Source organism: Myotis lucifugus, unplaced genomic scaffold (genome assembly GCF_000147115.1).
Source record: "Myotis lucifugus unplaced genomic scaffold, Myoluc2.0 scaffold_220, whole genome shotgun sequence".
NCBI lineage: Eukaryota > Metazoa > Chordata > Mammalia > Chiroptera > Vespertilionidae > Myotis > Myotis lucifugus.
Window position 1 is genome coordinate 1,607,436 of NW_005871268.1, and position 16,160 is coordinate 1,623,595.

Sequence of the window (16,160 nt, forward strand, 5' to 3'; positions counted from 1 at the left end):
CCCCCCCCCCCCCGCATGAATTTCGTGCACCAGGCCTCTAGTGTATAACATAAATTACCTCATTATAAATGATAAGAAGAACTACATATATGCTTGCTTTTAATATTGGTCATGGTTTTCAGCCTGTTAGAGTATCAGACTATTCTACATGTAATAAAATTATTACAAGAAATATAATCTTCAGGAAAGCAAGTAAAACATTTAAATTCTATAACTCTTTAGGGTGATATTATTACATATGTCTCTATACATAGACTAGACATAGTCCATTCTTTTGTATTCTGGGTATTGAAAAATATCCCTAGGCTTCTGCTATTCTTTAGTACCATCATAGCTGTAAATTATGGCCAGACAGCAAAGAGCTATTTCACTGTTTTTCTTTTGCAGTGAGGGAGCGTTATCAGTGGCCTTGCCAATATTTTGTCTTTGCCTCCGTAAGAGGAAGGATGGCAAATTTTTGTCATTGTTTATGACCTTTTAATTCATATCAGATGGCTGTTGAACAGCTAAAAATTTAGCTTTTAAGAACATAGAATGTAGGTATATAGTTAAACCAACTTTTGGTGTGATTTGAATGCCATATTCTTTATATACTTTACTTGTCATGAGGCAGTGATGTGCAAACCACTTGACTATTGCTTCAGGTGTTCAATCATATTGTTGAGGCTAGACTTTACCTTTTACAGAGTACTTTTATATACAAACAGTATTGAGTCACACAGTCCCCTCAAAGACAGGTACTTTTAGCCTCATTTCACAGATGAGTTGTATATATAGGTGATTTCATCAACCCCTTAATGATGGTAAATAGTGGTTTCATTTGGAATCCAGAGGTCACCAATGCAGAATGATGTTTCTTTCCATTCTGTCTAACCTGCTTCTCATGGCAGGCACTCTGTAGAAACACTGTTCAGTTTTCATATTTCATTAGCCAATTCTGTTTTCACTGGGGATTATCTAGGTCTGCACTATTCAATATGGTAGCCTTTAGACATGTGACTACTTAACTTTAATTAAGTAAATTTAATTAAAATAAAGAATTTAGCTTCTCAGTTGCCGTGGCCACATTTCACGTGCTTTTTAGCCTCAGCATTTTGGACAGTGAAGTTATAAAAATGTCCGTCATTGCAGAAATTTTTATTGAACAGTGCTGGTACAGACATTTGGTCTTCATCAGTCTTGAGAAATTGAGATGAATTCTTGTTCTATAAATATTTTTGATTTCTATAGCATTAAAAGGAAACCTAGAAAATTGTTATGGGAGCAAATTTGAGAAAAATTTACATAGAAATAGGCACTCTTAGGGTCTGTTTGGATTCTTCTTCCTTAAGTTGCCTTTAGAGCAGCGGTTCTCAACCTGTGGGTCGCGACCCCTCTGGCGGGCGAATGACCCTTTCACAGGAGTCGCCTAAGACCATCCTGCATATCAGATATTTACATTACGATTCTTAACAGTAGCAACATTACAGTTATGAAGTAGCAACAAAAATAATTTTATGGTTGGGTAACAATATGAGGAACTGTATTTAAAGGGCCAGAAGATTGAGAACCACTGCTTTAGAGGGTCTAGTTTTCATGCCCTTCTTTGATTTGAACAAGCAGATCAATTTCCAGCCAGGTTATACAACTTGGTTGAATAAGTAGTAAGAGATGACAGAAAGAGTTCTGGAAAGAAAACACATGATTTAGGTTCTAGGCCTAGGTTTTTTACTGACTAGTTTTGGAATATGGCTTAAGTCATTTAATGATTTTTAAAGAATGAAGTGCTTATAACAGATGCTAACAGTTTTATAATTCTGTGATTCAAAATTTGATTGGAGTTGGAGATTCTACATTGTTTTGAATATTGACAGTTTATGGCTGAAGAAGACAGCTAAGTATTTGTTTTCAAAGTACATAATGCATTTTAGAGGGCATCCACATCCTACTATTCTATAGGATTTTTAAAATGTGAATTTTATGATAATTATTTTAAGTGTGATATTTATGAAAATTTTCCAAGTGTAAATGTAAAGCTCATATTGCAGTAGTTGTTGAAGAAGTGATTAAGAAAATAGGTTTTTACCAAAGAACCCCGTGTCCCTTAGCAGGGTTAAAATATGTTTGCAGTTTGCCTCTACTGTTTTTATTTACAAATAAAAATAGCTTAATGTGGGAGTTCAGAGGACTGTGAAAACACTTTCTTTGATAGGGTAAGTGATAGAGTTGTTAATTCTTTCTGTCCACTACTTATTTCCAGGAGGAGGTTTCCCTGTAGTCTTACACAAGTAGCAGATGTGGAATTTGAAGTTTAGATCTCTATCCTGTGTTATTAAGGTGCATTATGAATAATTACAGGGGAAAATTTTGCATCTTATGTTAAAATGCTGAAGGCACTGAATTAAACATATATCCTCTGTGTTTAAATATAACATCACAGATTAATATATGTGCTGTGTGCCCTAGCCGGTTTGGCTCAGTGTATAGAGCGTCAGCCTGTGGACTGAAGGGTCCTGGGTTCAATTCTGGTCAAAGGCACATAACTTGGTTGCATGTTCCTCCTGGCCTGGGCTCTGGTCAGGGCATGTGCAGGAGGCAACCAGTCGATGTGTTTCTCTCACATCGCTATTTCTCTCTGTCTTTCCCTCTCTCCCTGTCTCCTCCACTCTCTCTCTCTCAAAATCTATGGAAAAGGAGTGAGGCTTAAAATACACACACATACACACACACACACACACACATAAATACACACATGCACAGTGTAAGCACCAATTCAGGTTTATGGTGTCTCCCCTGAGGAATAATGTGTTACGAATTCCAAAGAACAGATTCATAAATCTTCTAATTTATACAGTAATCTTAAACTGTCTTTGTGACACATCTCTCCATTCCCAGGTGGAACACAAAATTTGGGAATTTGAAAAGTGCAAGGCTTTTTAATTGGGCTAGAAAGAATAGTTCAGATTACATAATTTTTCTGGTACTTAGTGCTTGGAAGTCTCCATTGTCATTATAAAATACTAGAGGCCCAGTGCACGAATTCGTGCATGGGTGGGGACCCTAGGCCTGGCCACTGATCAGGGCCGATCAGGGCCAGAGGCCGATCAGGGCCTGCTGGACAGGGGGAGGGACTGCGGGCTAAGTGGGGCCTGCCTGCCGAGGGGAGAGACGGGGTGCGGGAGGTTGGCTACTGGCCCCAAGGAGGGAGCCATATGTCAGCCCCCCTGTGAAAGGGACCGCATCTGCCGTCACTCACCCCTGGTTCCCCATGCTAGTCCGGGGCCCGAAGGCCCTGGCAGGGTTGGGAGAGGAGGCGCCAGTCGTCGGGCCGGGCACAGAAGGAACAGACACTGGCGCCCCATGTGGTTCCCCGCCTCTCCCCCTCCTCCTTCCCTCACCACCCTGCCACAATCGCGGTGGGCGGGCGGCAGGCTGATCAGGGCCTGCCGGCCAGGGGGAGGGACAGGGCGTGGGAGGCTGGCTGCCGGCCCCAAGGAGGGAGCCGGCCCTCACACCCCCCCCCATGGGAAAGGGGCTGCATCTGCCACCACCCACCCCCAGTTCCTCGTCCCAGCCCAGGGCCAAAGGCCCCGGTGGGATCAGGAGAGGAGGCGACGGTCACCTGGCCAGGCACAGAAGGAACTGATGCTGCCGCTGGCCACGGGAGTTGGCTTGGGTGCGCACTGACCACCGGGGTCAGCTTCTACATTGAGCATCTGCTCCCTGGTGGTCAGTGCTCATCATAGCAACTGGTCGACTGGTTGTTCCAGTCGTTCTGGTGGTTCGATCCTAAAGGTCACTTAGGCTTTTATATATATAGATATTTGAAGGTCAGCAGTTTAATATTTCTTATAGTATATTGATTATATGACACTATTTGTAAAATGTATTTTAATAAAAGTTTAGTATTGTGAAAATGGTATCTTGTTTTTCAGTTTTGTTTTTAAGTAGTCTAGAAAGGGAGATAAAGCTATCATCAGTTTCAGATAAAGTAATTCTCTAACTTTTAAAAAGTGCTTTCTAATTTAAGAGTGTATCACTTTTATTTTGTAAAAACATAACTGATTTCATAAATGATAGCTTCTAATGAATTCTAGATCCTAAATTTGACAGAACTACTGTTTAGTTAGAAGAGAGAGATGTTAACTTCCTTGAGCAAATTTTATTGAACAAAAAGATTAAACAACAAATTTAATGCCATTAAATAATACGTTTTGTTGAAAGAGGGAAGTTCTGCATAAATTTCCCAAATCTTAATTGAAATACTGTCTTATGGGTTAACCCATTTTCCCCATGGTGAATATATAGGAGGATGTGTAAATTTATTTCAGACAACTTTCAATGAGTGTTAATTTGGCTATTGATGATGATACTTAATTTTTGGCCCTTATAGTATACTAGAAATTTTGTGAAATATTAGATACATTAAGTTGCAAGTCTTAGACATGCCCTTCTGTTGTGTTCTTTTAGAAGTAAACCTCTCAAGAAGTGATTTCTAATGGGTATAATTTAGGATTGGTTAATGTGAATGGTAATAGGTTATATTTTAGTGCCTAGAAAATATGGATTGAATCTTTGAGGAATGAAGTATGAAATACAGGTAACTCATTCATTACACATGTGCTAGCTCTTAGGAAATTACTGTCTTCTTCTGTACTTGCCTAGAATGGTTTACTTAACACCGCTTAAAATAGTAACTGGCATATTTGATTAGAAGTTAAAGCCTATTAAGTTACAGATTGTAGAGTATTATCATTAACTATAACTTCTTTAACCATGTTGATAGATATTATAGTGATTAAGAGCACAAATTCTAGAGCTAGAATGCTTAAGGTGGACTCCTCATTCTGCCACTGGGCAAGTTACTTATCTTCTCTGTGCCTCAGTTTCTACATGTGTTCAAAGGAGTTAATAGTACCTTTCTCATTGGGTTGTTGTGAAGATTAAGTGATTTCACAAAAATAAAGCTCTTAGAATAAGTGTTTTAAAATGTCAGCTGTTATTTTTACAATCCCCAAGAGGCTGGATAAAGTAGGTGCTGTTCATGCTTCACTTTTATCCTGTAAATTCAGAAGTCATTACAGCAAAAAAGGGAGTTTCCTAGTGATAAGTTCTGAAACATTTTTTCCTCCTTGTTGTTTTCATTGCTTTCCCAGAGAGGTTAAGCTGAATTAACAAGACTGATTTTAAAAATTGTCAGGTTTTTTTTTAAACCAAGGAAAACACCATGGATATTTACTTAAGTATTTCCATGAAGTGTTTGCAATATAAACACTGTGGTATTGTGTTAATACATGAGAACCAAAAAAGTGGAGCTGGCTAATCTGTTTTCACTTGATAAGCTGAATGAAGCGGAAAATAAATGGCATAAATGAGTGAGACAAATTAAAATTCAGATTACCATATTACTGGGATGGTAGGTTAACAAACAAACATTGGGATACTGGAGTTTTACTATTCTGGATAACTAGTGTTAAGATTTTGGTTGAACATTATTATATTTGCATATATAATACCTTTGTGTAGTATAAATTAAATTTCATTACATTGACAATGTGGCCACTATGAAATTTAAAAATTAATTTGTATTTAGTTATAGGACTAAATTAAATACTATAATTTTATTGGCATAGAAATATTTTTATAAAGTATATCTTTAATTATGATTTTATTTCTGAGTAATTTACTAATTTAGATTTTATATACAAAATGAAATTAATACTTAACTTTAATGTCTCATTTTTATTAGCCAAATTATTGTGGGACCTTGGTATATAAGTTTGTAATTGAATGTAATTCTATGTGGGAAAAAATCTGTTTTCAAAGGTATTTAGTTTGAATGGCTTACAGATTTAATAGAAATAATAGATGTTTATATTAAGACTATAAAGCAGTTTTGTTTCTGCTAATTTATTTGATATTCACAGCTTTTTTTTTTTTACGGCAACTAGGGCAGACATTCTTACTAATTCCATTTTACTGATGATTAATCTGAGATCAGAGAAGCGAAGAGTTTTGTGTAAGGTTATTTCAAGGAAGTGTGGCAGATCAAGCATTGGAACCCATATTTCTTGATCTAAATCTATTGTTTTCTACCATACCAATTAGCCACTTAACTTTTCTTCTGTACTGGGAAAGAATAGTTACTGCCTTGGGCTTTGCTCATTGCTACCATTGTCTGGGCTTGGTGAGGGTGCGGGAATATTTAGTGTTGCTGAAGGAGCTACTTAAACTCCTTAAAACTTTTTGTAAAAGTTAACTTTCAGCTTAAGAGGCCTTTTGCCTCATAGAAAGAATTTGAGGTAGCTTTATTCTTTTATAAGGGAAAAGAACTTTTGCTAAAAAATAAAAACGTCTCAGCTGAAGTATTATCAGGATATAGTGATGTGCTAGTAGTTGATGCTTCTACTAAAAAATATAGGAAGCCAGGACCGGTTTGGCTCAGTGGATAGAGCGTCGGCCTGCGAACTGAAAGGTCCCAGGTTCGATTCCGGTCAAGGGCATGTACCTGGGTTGCGGACACATCCCCGGTGGGGGATGTGCAGGAGGCAGCTGATCGATGTTTCTCTCTCATCGATGTTTCTAACTCTCTCTCTCTCCCTTCCTCTCTGTGAAAAATCAATAAAATATATATAAAAAAAATATATAGGAAAGTTTATGAATCTTGTAATTAACATTTTCTCTGGTTGTCATGTTCATTTTTGTTGATTATTAGGCTTCAGAAGTGTATTCAATCATAGGAAATTGGAATTATTTATTAGGTAATATGAGATACTTCTGAAAATAACTCAGTTACTGTTTTTTAGTATTTTAATTTGAAACAACTTCAATATGTGTTTATAAGGGCTTCCTTGTAGTTATTGGGATATTCCACTGATAGTTATTGGGATATTTGCAGTGCCTTTCGAGAAGAATCATAGCATAGAATTTCAGTGTTAAAAATTATTGACGATCCCAAAGAGTTTTTGTTGATGTGGCTTGTATCTATTACTGTTTACTGTGTTAGAAATTAAAACTAAGAACATTGAAAAACATTTAATACTTTTGAAATATATTCATTTTAACATTTAATTTCCTTGACTCTGAGAAGACCGGAATTTATTACCTTGGTTTATTTAAGCATTTACACATTAGTATTTTGTAGTTCTTGTTTAATATCCAACACTAATTTTGAATATTGATGGTTGTTGTTAACACTCAAATATCAAGCTCTTTTGTCCTGAGACCCCAAAATAAGGCAACGTATTTTTACAGTATCTTCTAAGTATATTGGTAGTTGTAGCTTTTATTATGAAACATCTGAGTAGGGGATAGAAATGACCATCTTTCTTTTTTAAGCTAACAGGTTTCCTAAGGAATCCAATACAACTTTATAACACTAGATAATCACTAAATATTGGTTTTGATAAGTAGGCAGAATTATTGCCATAAATTAGAGTTTCATTTAGTTATAGGCCAAACAAAGAATAGATTTTGCAGCACAAAATAGGGAAAAGAACGTAATTGTTATTTCTTACAACTAGTCAAATGTTACTGTTTTCCACAAACTTCTTTTATTTCAAAGCTACTAGGTTTAATTTCAGACCTAACCTGTGTTACTAACCTGTTTCTACTGCTGCATAAACTAGTAATAAGAATAACGGTAAGCATTTATGGAGGCTTATTATGTTCCACCCACTTATGTGTTTTAACTGATTTAATTCAACCAACCCTATGAAGTAGCTACCATTATCTTCTTTTTATGGGTGAGAAAACTGAGGCACAGAGGAGGCTAAGTAATTAGATCAAGGTCTCTCAGTCACAGAGTTGGAATTCTGATTCAGGCTATATGGTTTTAGAGGCTATGCTTTTTTTTCTTTTTTAACCCTCATCCAAGGTTATGTTTATTTTTGTTGCTGTTTTGTTTTGGGGTTTTTTTGAGAGAGATAAACATTGATATGAGAAAGAAACATTGATTGGTTGCTTCCCTCGAACCTGCTTTTAACCAGCCACTAAGCTATATTGCCTCAACTAAGTAAACCAACTGAAATAACACCTACAATAATAAAACAGAGAAAATAGATATTGATAATTTATTTAATGAAGATAGTTAATAACTTAATTATACAGCTAGCTTCATATACTCATTTCCCTAGGAATTAAAAAATATGTAAATGAATTTTTAGTTATAATATATATTTATGGAAAAATTTTAATAGTACATAAAATTTCTAAAATCCTTTGCCCGTTTACATTTCTTTTTTTTATTTTTATTTTTTATTTTTTAAATATATTGTATTGATTTTTTACAGAGAGGAAGGGAGAGAGATAGAGAGTTAGAAACACCGATGAGAGAGAAACATCGATCAGCCGCCTCCTGCACATCTCCCACCCCGGGGATGTGCCCGCAACCCAGGCACATGCCCTTGACCGGAATCGAACCCGGGACCCTTCAGTCCGCAGGCCGATGCTCTATCCACTGAGCCAAACTGGTTTTGGCTACATTTCATTTTTAATAGACTTTATTTTTAGAGTAGTTTTAGATGCACAGAAAAATTGAGAAGATAGTAGAGTTTCCATATGTTCTTATACCCAGTGTCTCCTATTTATTAACATCTTACATTAGTATGGCACATCTGTTAATGAACCAATATTTGATATAATGCTACATTATTAGTGAAAGTCCTTAGTTTATTCAGATTTCCATAAATTTTCCCTATTGACTCTTCCAGTATCCTATCATATTATAGTTGTCATGTCTCCTTGGGCCCTCCTTAGTCATGAGGGTTTCTCAGATTTCTTCATTTTGATGACCTTGACTGTTTAAGGAATGTGGACTAGGTATTTTGTAGGATGCACCTTGATTAGAATTTGTCTGATGTTTTCTCATGATTAGTCTGGGGTTATGAGAGATATTGGGAGGAAGGAAGATAACATGTAAAGTGCCATTTTTATCACATATCAAGAATACTTACTATTATACTCTGGTTTCTCTTCAGATCGCATAAATCTTTCGCCTTTTACTAAAGAAAAGAAAAAAAAAAGAGTACTTACTATGAACATGGTTTATCACTGTTGATGTTGACCATGATCACTCGTCTTAAGTAGTACTCTACTTTTTTCCATACTCTACTCTTTAAAGGAAGTCACTATGCATATGCTTCACCTTTTTGAGGACAAAACATCTACATTAATTATTGGGAATTCTTTTGTACGAGAGACTGTTTCTTTTCTTTCATTTATTCAGTCATTTATTTGTATCAGTATGGACTCATGGAACTTTACTTTATACTCTGGTATTATAATCTAGTACTACTTTATTCATTAGTTGCTCAAATTATTCCACCGTTAGCCATTGGTAGGTAGGTCTTTCAGTTGGCTCCTGTGCATACCTCTTCAATATGAGGATCTGTTTCTTTCAAGCTCTTACTTTCTAGTATTACAAGATGTTCCTAACTTATCTTATGTATTTGCTGCCCCAGACTGAAAATCAGCCAATATCTCAGAGGAGCTCTGGTTCCTATTATTGGAGAATGGTATTAGAAACTAAGCTCAGGGTGCTAGGTGTATTCGTTATTTCTGTAGTATCACTTCTTTTAGGTCCTCTCAGGTGACAGCAAAGGAATGTGTGTATACTAACCTACATACTAATACATATTTCAAAATATTTCTCTATATAGCCACCTATATCTGTGTTAAGCTAAACACAAATTCGTACTCAAATATCCAACTCTAATCCATCACCACACATATCATTATAGCTTCCTCCCCCTGCTTAATTGTAAATTTCCACTCCAACAGTGAGATACCTGGCTTCCACCATCCACCATCCATTTACTCAATTGTTGACTTCCAGTATACATGTATAGCAGTATCATAATTGTTAACCTGAACCTTCATTGAAAACACTTTATCAGCCATAGTATAGTATTTATGTGCATTTTCTATGCCTTTAGTCTCAGAGACTTTATTCATTTCCAAGAGTACTTAGGCCAGTACCTGATTCCCTGTATTTTTTTTTTCTATCAAAAATGTGTTGGTTGAATTAGTCAGATTTTCTCTTGAAGACATTGTTCTCTCTGCTTCCATTATTACCTGAACTATTTTTCTGTGCCTTCTCTTAGAATATTCTTCACCTTGATATACACAGCTCCCAGCCTTGTCTGCTCTACTTATCCTACATATTTCTCTCTCTCTTTCCTTTTTTGTTAATCCTCGTCCAAGGATATTTTTTCCATTGATTTTTAGAAAGAGTGGGAGGAAGGCAGAGGAAAGGAGGAGGGAGAGAGAGAGAGTGAGGGGATGGGGCGGGGGGAGAGAGAGAGATGTAAAAGAGGCACATCAATTGGTTACCTCCTGCACACACCCCGACCAGGGTGGGGGATCGAACCTACAACTCAGGTATGTGCCCTTGTCCGGGAATCGAACCCGAGACCCTTCGGTGCTCAGGCTGGCACTTTAACCATTGAGACACACCAGCCAGGCCATATTTCTTTCTCTTGATAATGCTGTTAATGAATTGAATATTTGATGGATGCTGTTAGAATATCTTGTTTTTTATCCTATATACAGTTTTTCTTTCGAGTGATTATCTTTTAACATTTTAGGAAAAATTTAATAGTATAATTATAATATGACACTATTAAAAAACATTTTTTTGTTTGTTTTTTAAGCTATTTCAATAGGGAAGCAGTACAACATTAACAGTGTGGCTCATTTGGTTGGGTATTATCCCATGTACCAAAGATTGCTGGTTTGACTTCTGGTCAGGGTACATGCCAGGGTTGTGGGCTCCATCCCCTGCAGGAAGCTCCAATAGATGTTTCTCCCTCTCTCCTTAAAAAATCAATTAAAAGATGACCTTTAAAAAAAATGTGTGGCTTCAACCATTATACTATATGATTTAAATTCTGTTTTCACAGTCTAGTAACATGGTGAACTTAGGTGTGCCTCAATTTTCTCATCTGTATAATAGAGATTTTAGGAAGCACTTAATAAGTGCTATTATAAAACACTAGAGGCCTGGTGCACAAAAATTTGTGCACTTAGGGGGGGTCCCTCAGCCTGGTCTGCGCCTATTCACAGTACAGGACCCCTTGGGGGATGTCCACCTGTTGACTTAGGCCCACTCCCCGGGGAATCAGGCCTAAGTTTGCAGTCAAACATCCTTCTGGAAGCCAGGGAGTCCTCGGGGGATGTCCGACTAACGGCTTAGGCCCCCAAGGGATCGGGTCTAAACCGTTAGTTTTACATTCTTAGAGCTGCCACGGAGGTGGGAGAGGTTCCTGCCACCACCACTGCGCTGGACAGCCATGAGCCAGCTTCTGGCTGAGTGGCACTCCCCATATGGAAGTGCACTGACCACCAGGGGACAGCTCCTGCATTGAGCGTTTGCCCCCTGGTGGCCAGTGCGCATCATAGCAACTGGTCATTCTGCTGTTCAGACAATGTGCATATTAGCCTTTTATTATTATTATATAGGATGTTCCTATTTCCCCCCTTTTGCTCCCTCTACCCAGCTCTTGGCCCCCACTTCTCTCTGGCCATCACCATACTGTTGTCTGTGTCCATGGGTTGTGCATATATTTTCTTTGGCTAATCCCTTCTTTAAATTCACTTCTTTAAATTTTTATTTTCAGATAAGTGCTTATAACTGCACTATTATATATTTTCTATTATATCATTTAGAATTAAGATATTTTTTAATTGAGCCCTTGTAAATTTTAGCACAATTTAATAAATTATGCTAGAAGCAATTAGGAGATTTTTCATGTAATGCATACACATTTCAATTAATATTTTATTAATTTTTAATTTTTTAATATTTTAATTTGAAATAATCTCATACATGTAAAAAAAACTATAAAATACTACAGCATATTATATGTACCCTTCACCCAATTTCTTAGGTGTTAATAATTTAAACATAACCATTATACAACTAACACAATTTAGAATATCTTTTTCTTATAATCTCTTTAATGTTACTTAATCCATTTACTTTGTTTTTGTTAATCTTCACCCAAGGATAATTTTCCATTGAATTTTAGAGAGAGTGAAGGGAAAGGGAGAGACACATTGATTGGTTGCCTCCTGCACATGCTTTGATAGGGACTGGGGATCAAGCCAGCAACTGAGGTACATGCCCTTGACTGGAATCGAACCTGGGACCCTTCAGTCCACGGGCTAATGTTCTATCTACTGAGCAAAACAGGCTGCAGCTTAATTCATTTACTTTTAATCTATATGTGTCTTTATATTTAAAGTGGGTTTTGTTTTTGATTCACCCTCATAACTGTCTTTTAATTGGTGAATTTATGCCACTGACTTTCAGAGTGCTTACTGATAGAGTTACTACCATATCAGGCAGCTTCTGGGCCTCCTGGGGTGGGCCTGCCTTGACACCCCGGGACCCGCCGATGGGGTCCCGGGGCGGCAAGGCAGGCTGGCTGCTGGGGCTTCTGGGGCGGGTGTGCCTTGCCGCCCGGGACCCACTGATGGGGTCCCAAGCGGCCGGCCTGCCCTGGATGGTGACGCGCTGGCAGTTCGTGCTGTCCCGCCCTGCCTGCAGTATGCAAATTAGCCGCCATCTTTGTTGGCAGTTAATTTGCATATCATGCTGATTAGCCAATGGGAAGTGTAGCGAAGGTATGGTCAATTACCATGTTTGTCTATTATTAGATAGGACTAGAGCTCTGTAAGGTTGCAGAAAGGAAAATTACCTCAGTGTATTGTATTTAAGGTGGTTGTCTATTTGAAACTTTTGAGGATTATTTCAGGGGTTTTAAGTGTTACAGGGTGGTTTTACTTTTTGGTTTGCCTGGAATGGTGACCTAGGAATATGCCTATAAGTGCTGTCATGACTATGATTAGCACCCTCGTTTTCACTGGCTAGAATATTCTGGTTTGAATGATAAATTATATGTTCTTAAATATTGGTTAATATCTCACAAACTCTCATACCATATATATTAAAAATTATATTAGAATAAAAACACAAAGACAGGAAAAATGGTACCGTATAAAGTTTCCTTAAGGGAAATCTGGAGAGCATATTTTAGGCAGAGAAAACTGAAAATTGACCATAACTGTGAGAGCCTTGAAATCCTTAATGAAAAAAATGATTAAAATTTTTTGAAGGCTATATGTATAAATTATATATAATTGCAATGATAAGAAAAGAAGGAAAGTATTTGTAGGCAAAAATTGTGGAACCAATGCTTCTACTTGAAATATGCTTCAGAATGATTTTTCATACTTTAGATTCCTGAAACTTGGTTTTGGAATAAAATTTAATTTTTTTCTTTTTTTTTAAAGACTGTTTTAAAGAAGTCATTCATATACGTCTGGATGAACTTCTCCGTGTTTTAAAGTCTGTAATGAATAAACATCAGAACCTCAATTCTGTTGATCTTCAGAATGCTGCAGAAATGCTTACTGCAAAAGTTAAAGGTAAGAAAGATTATTAAAAGTGGGTTGGTGAGGGCAAAAAAAATCCAAGGGATACATTTTCATTCATAATCACTACAGAGCCATCTCCTCTCGTGACAATTGTATGATGTGTATTAATAGGGATTATGTTGTGTAGTTCTATATTTAATATTCCCACTGTCATACCTAAAACTCTTTCTCTTAAAACAAAAACTTTTTTGGCAGAAAACACTTTAAAAATACTAACATAAACTACACAAATGATGTTTAAAATGTTTGAGTTTTTAAAGTGTCCATATTCTTTTGAAGTAGGCTATTAGTATACCAAACATCCTTGTGTGAGGACAATTGGTGCTAGAAAAGTTATAGTGACTAAACTTAAACTAGGGAACCAAATGGAGAAAAAGAAGACTTAATTTGGACATTATGTAAAGTGTAAGGTGTGTGTGTGTGTGTGTGTGTGTGTGTGTGTGTGTATGAGAAAAGCATGTGCTAAAAGAATCAAGAATTGGGACATTATCCTCTGATTAAATGACTTGCTGCCCCATAGTAGTAGAATTTGTTAATCTGGGCTAAAGTACATAAGAAGGATTGAGGGTGAAGGGAGTATTGGAGAAGAAATGAGACTGGAGGCACAGAGTTAATTTAGGAGATTGTTAGAAATAATGGGCTAGATGAGGATTAACAGGATCTACGGCAAAAGCTGGAATGTGGCAAAGTACAATTATGGATGTTACAGAAGAGGGGATGGGTGTTGATTTGATGAAATATGCCACAGGTTGAATATTAGGGGTTAAGTTGGAATTTGGATTTGAAGATATGGACTTGAGAGTTGTTGTTGATATTTAAGTGGTGATGGAAGAGGATTATACTAGCTCAGTGTGTGTAGAATAAATATTGGACTGAGTATGAGATCCCAGAGGATAGAGGAACCAGAGGAACACCTAAAAAGTAAGGAGATGATCTGGAGAAAGGTGTCATGAAATTTAAAAGTGCAAGGTCCTAAGAAGTGATCTTCAGTGTTAAGTGTCACTGATAGGTAATGTGAATCCAAGTAAAGTAACTATAAAAAGCGACTCCCTGTGGATTGAATAAGGAAAGGAAAGCCTAGGCTTTATTGTGGAGCAGAATTACCTGTCCTGCCTCTCAAAGGCCAAGTAGGCATTAACTGGGCGAGAGGGTGGTGTTGGAGACTGATAGAAGGCTCTTGTACAAGAACTCTGGATGTTGAAGAATATGATATATACTTGGTGAACACCATAATATCTAGAGAGGGCAAATGGCAAGTGTCAAGGGATGAGGCAGGAAGAGCAAAAAAAATCTTTTCAATAAAACAGTCTATATACCGTACTTAAGAACTGCCTCCTCTACTTTTGACATAGACCTGTCCTGTTTGTGTGGTTGTCTTTTTTCTGTATTTCAAGTACTGGGGGGGAAAAGTAAATAGATAACTTCTGTTGTGGCTTTTAAAAATTTGCTTAATAACCACATTTGTTTTTAAATAGACTGTTTATAAGTGCTACTTAACTTAACTTAGATAGGGAAATTTGTGTCTATAGATAGTATAATTTCCATGCTTGGAAATAGCAACCACAGTTCATTCAATTGTTGTCAGTAGCTATTGTGTGCAGTCAGGATGTCCTGGGGAAGGAGTGTGCTTGTGCATGGTTGGTGTCCACATTCCAGAAACAGACTTGAAGAAAGTGGCCTCTCAGCTGCCTTGAAGATCTTTTTTTTTTTTTTTTTTGGTGGTGGTAAAGCAGTCTTTTGAATATTATTTCCCATATGACTGTCTTTACCCTTGGGATTATTGTTAGGATTTTACTTTTGTGTTGTATTTGGTATTTGTTTTTAAATAACGCCCCCCCCCCCCCCCCCCCACACACACACACACACACACACGCACTCTTATTCTTGAGGTCAAATCAGAGCCTATTTAATTCTTTCTTTTGATGATGGTTTAGTTTTCCAACCCTGGACAGTCATGGGGAAGGTAGAAACCATTTTTGAATGTCTGTTTTGTGTCAGTCTAAGTGTTTTTCATAAGCTTTCTACTTTAATATTTTAAAAAATATGTAAGGCACATTTTTATTTCTATTTTAAAAAGAAGAACATAAAGGAAAACTGTTGTATCAGAAAGTGTCAGGAATGTGGAAAATATCTTGCCATGACCCCTGATTACATTTAGACAACAACTATGACCTACCTTGCGTTGGAGATGTTAACTGTCCAATGCATTTTGCAAATATACCAAACTGTTAAAAAAATCACATATAAATACTGAACCACTTTAGAATAAGAGAGGTATAATCTTGTTTGTGTTACTGCAGGTTTGAATGCATGAAATCCCTCCACTTCTAAGTATAATAAGTGAAAAATTAAATCTGACTCCTCTTATTTTGTATATTAAATGTGAAATTTACCTCTTATTAACTTTAAAAGAAAAATCCTTAGCTTTTCCCCATTCATTCTAGTAGTGATTTGTATTTCCTGTGTCTCCTCCTGTTTCCAAGCAGGAAGTTCAGTCTGATGAAATATTTGGAATATGATAAGAGAGATAGATACAGCTTATTTTTGAAGTAGATAAAGACATCTTCAGCATGCAGTAATTGATTATGTACTTATGTATTTGTATTTTCATTAGTATTTACAATTATTTTGGTCTCATTTGTAATGTAAATTAAATCTCATTTGTAATATAAATTTTTCATGATCTGTGCTTGGCCTATATTTAAAATTTGGCAAATGAAAAAGAAAAATAAGCTTTACTA

The 16,160-nt window shown here is 36.7% G+C and overlaps 1 protein-coding gene across 1 annotated transcript in view; it reads left to right on the forward strand.

Annotated features, from left to right (window-relative positions):
- The window catches only part of ARHGAP29 (Rho GTPase activating protein 29), a 59,138-nt gene that overhangs the window by 2,544 nt on the left and 40,434 nt on the right, over window positions 1–16,160 (forward strand). The window contains 1 exon segment of the mRNA XM_014463765.1: window positions 13,276–13,410. Coding sequence (XP_014319251.1) covers window positions 13,276–13,410 — 135 coding nt within the window.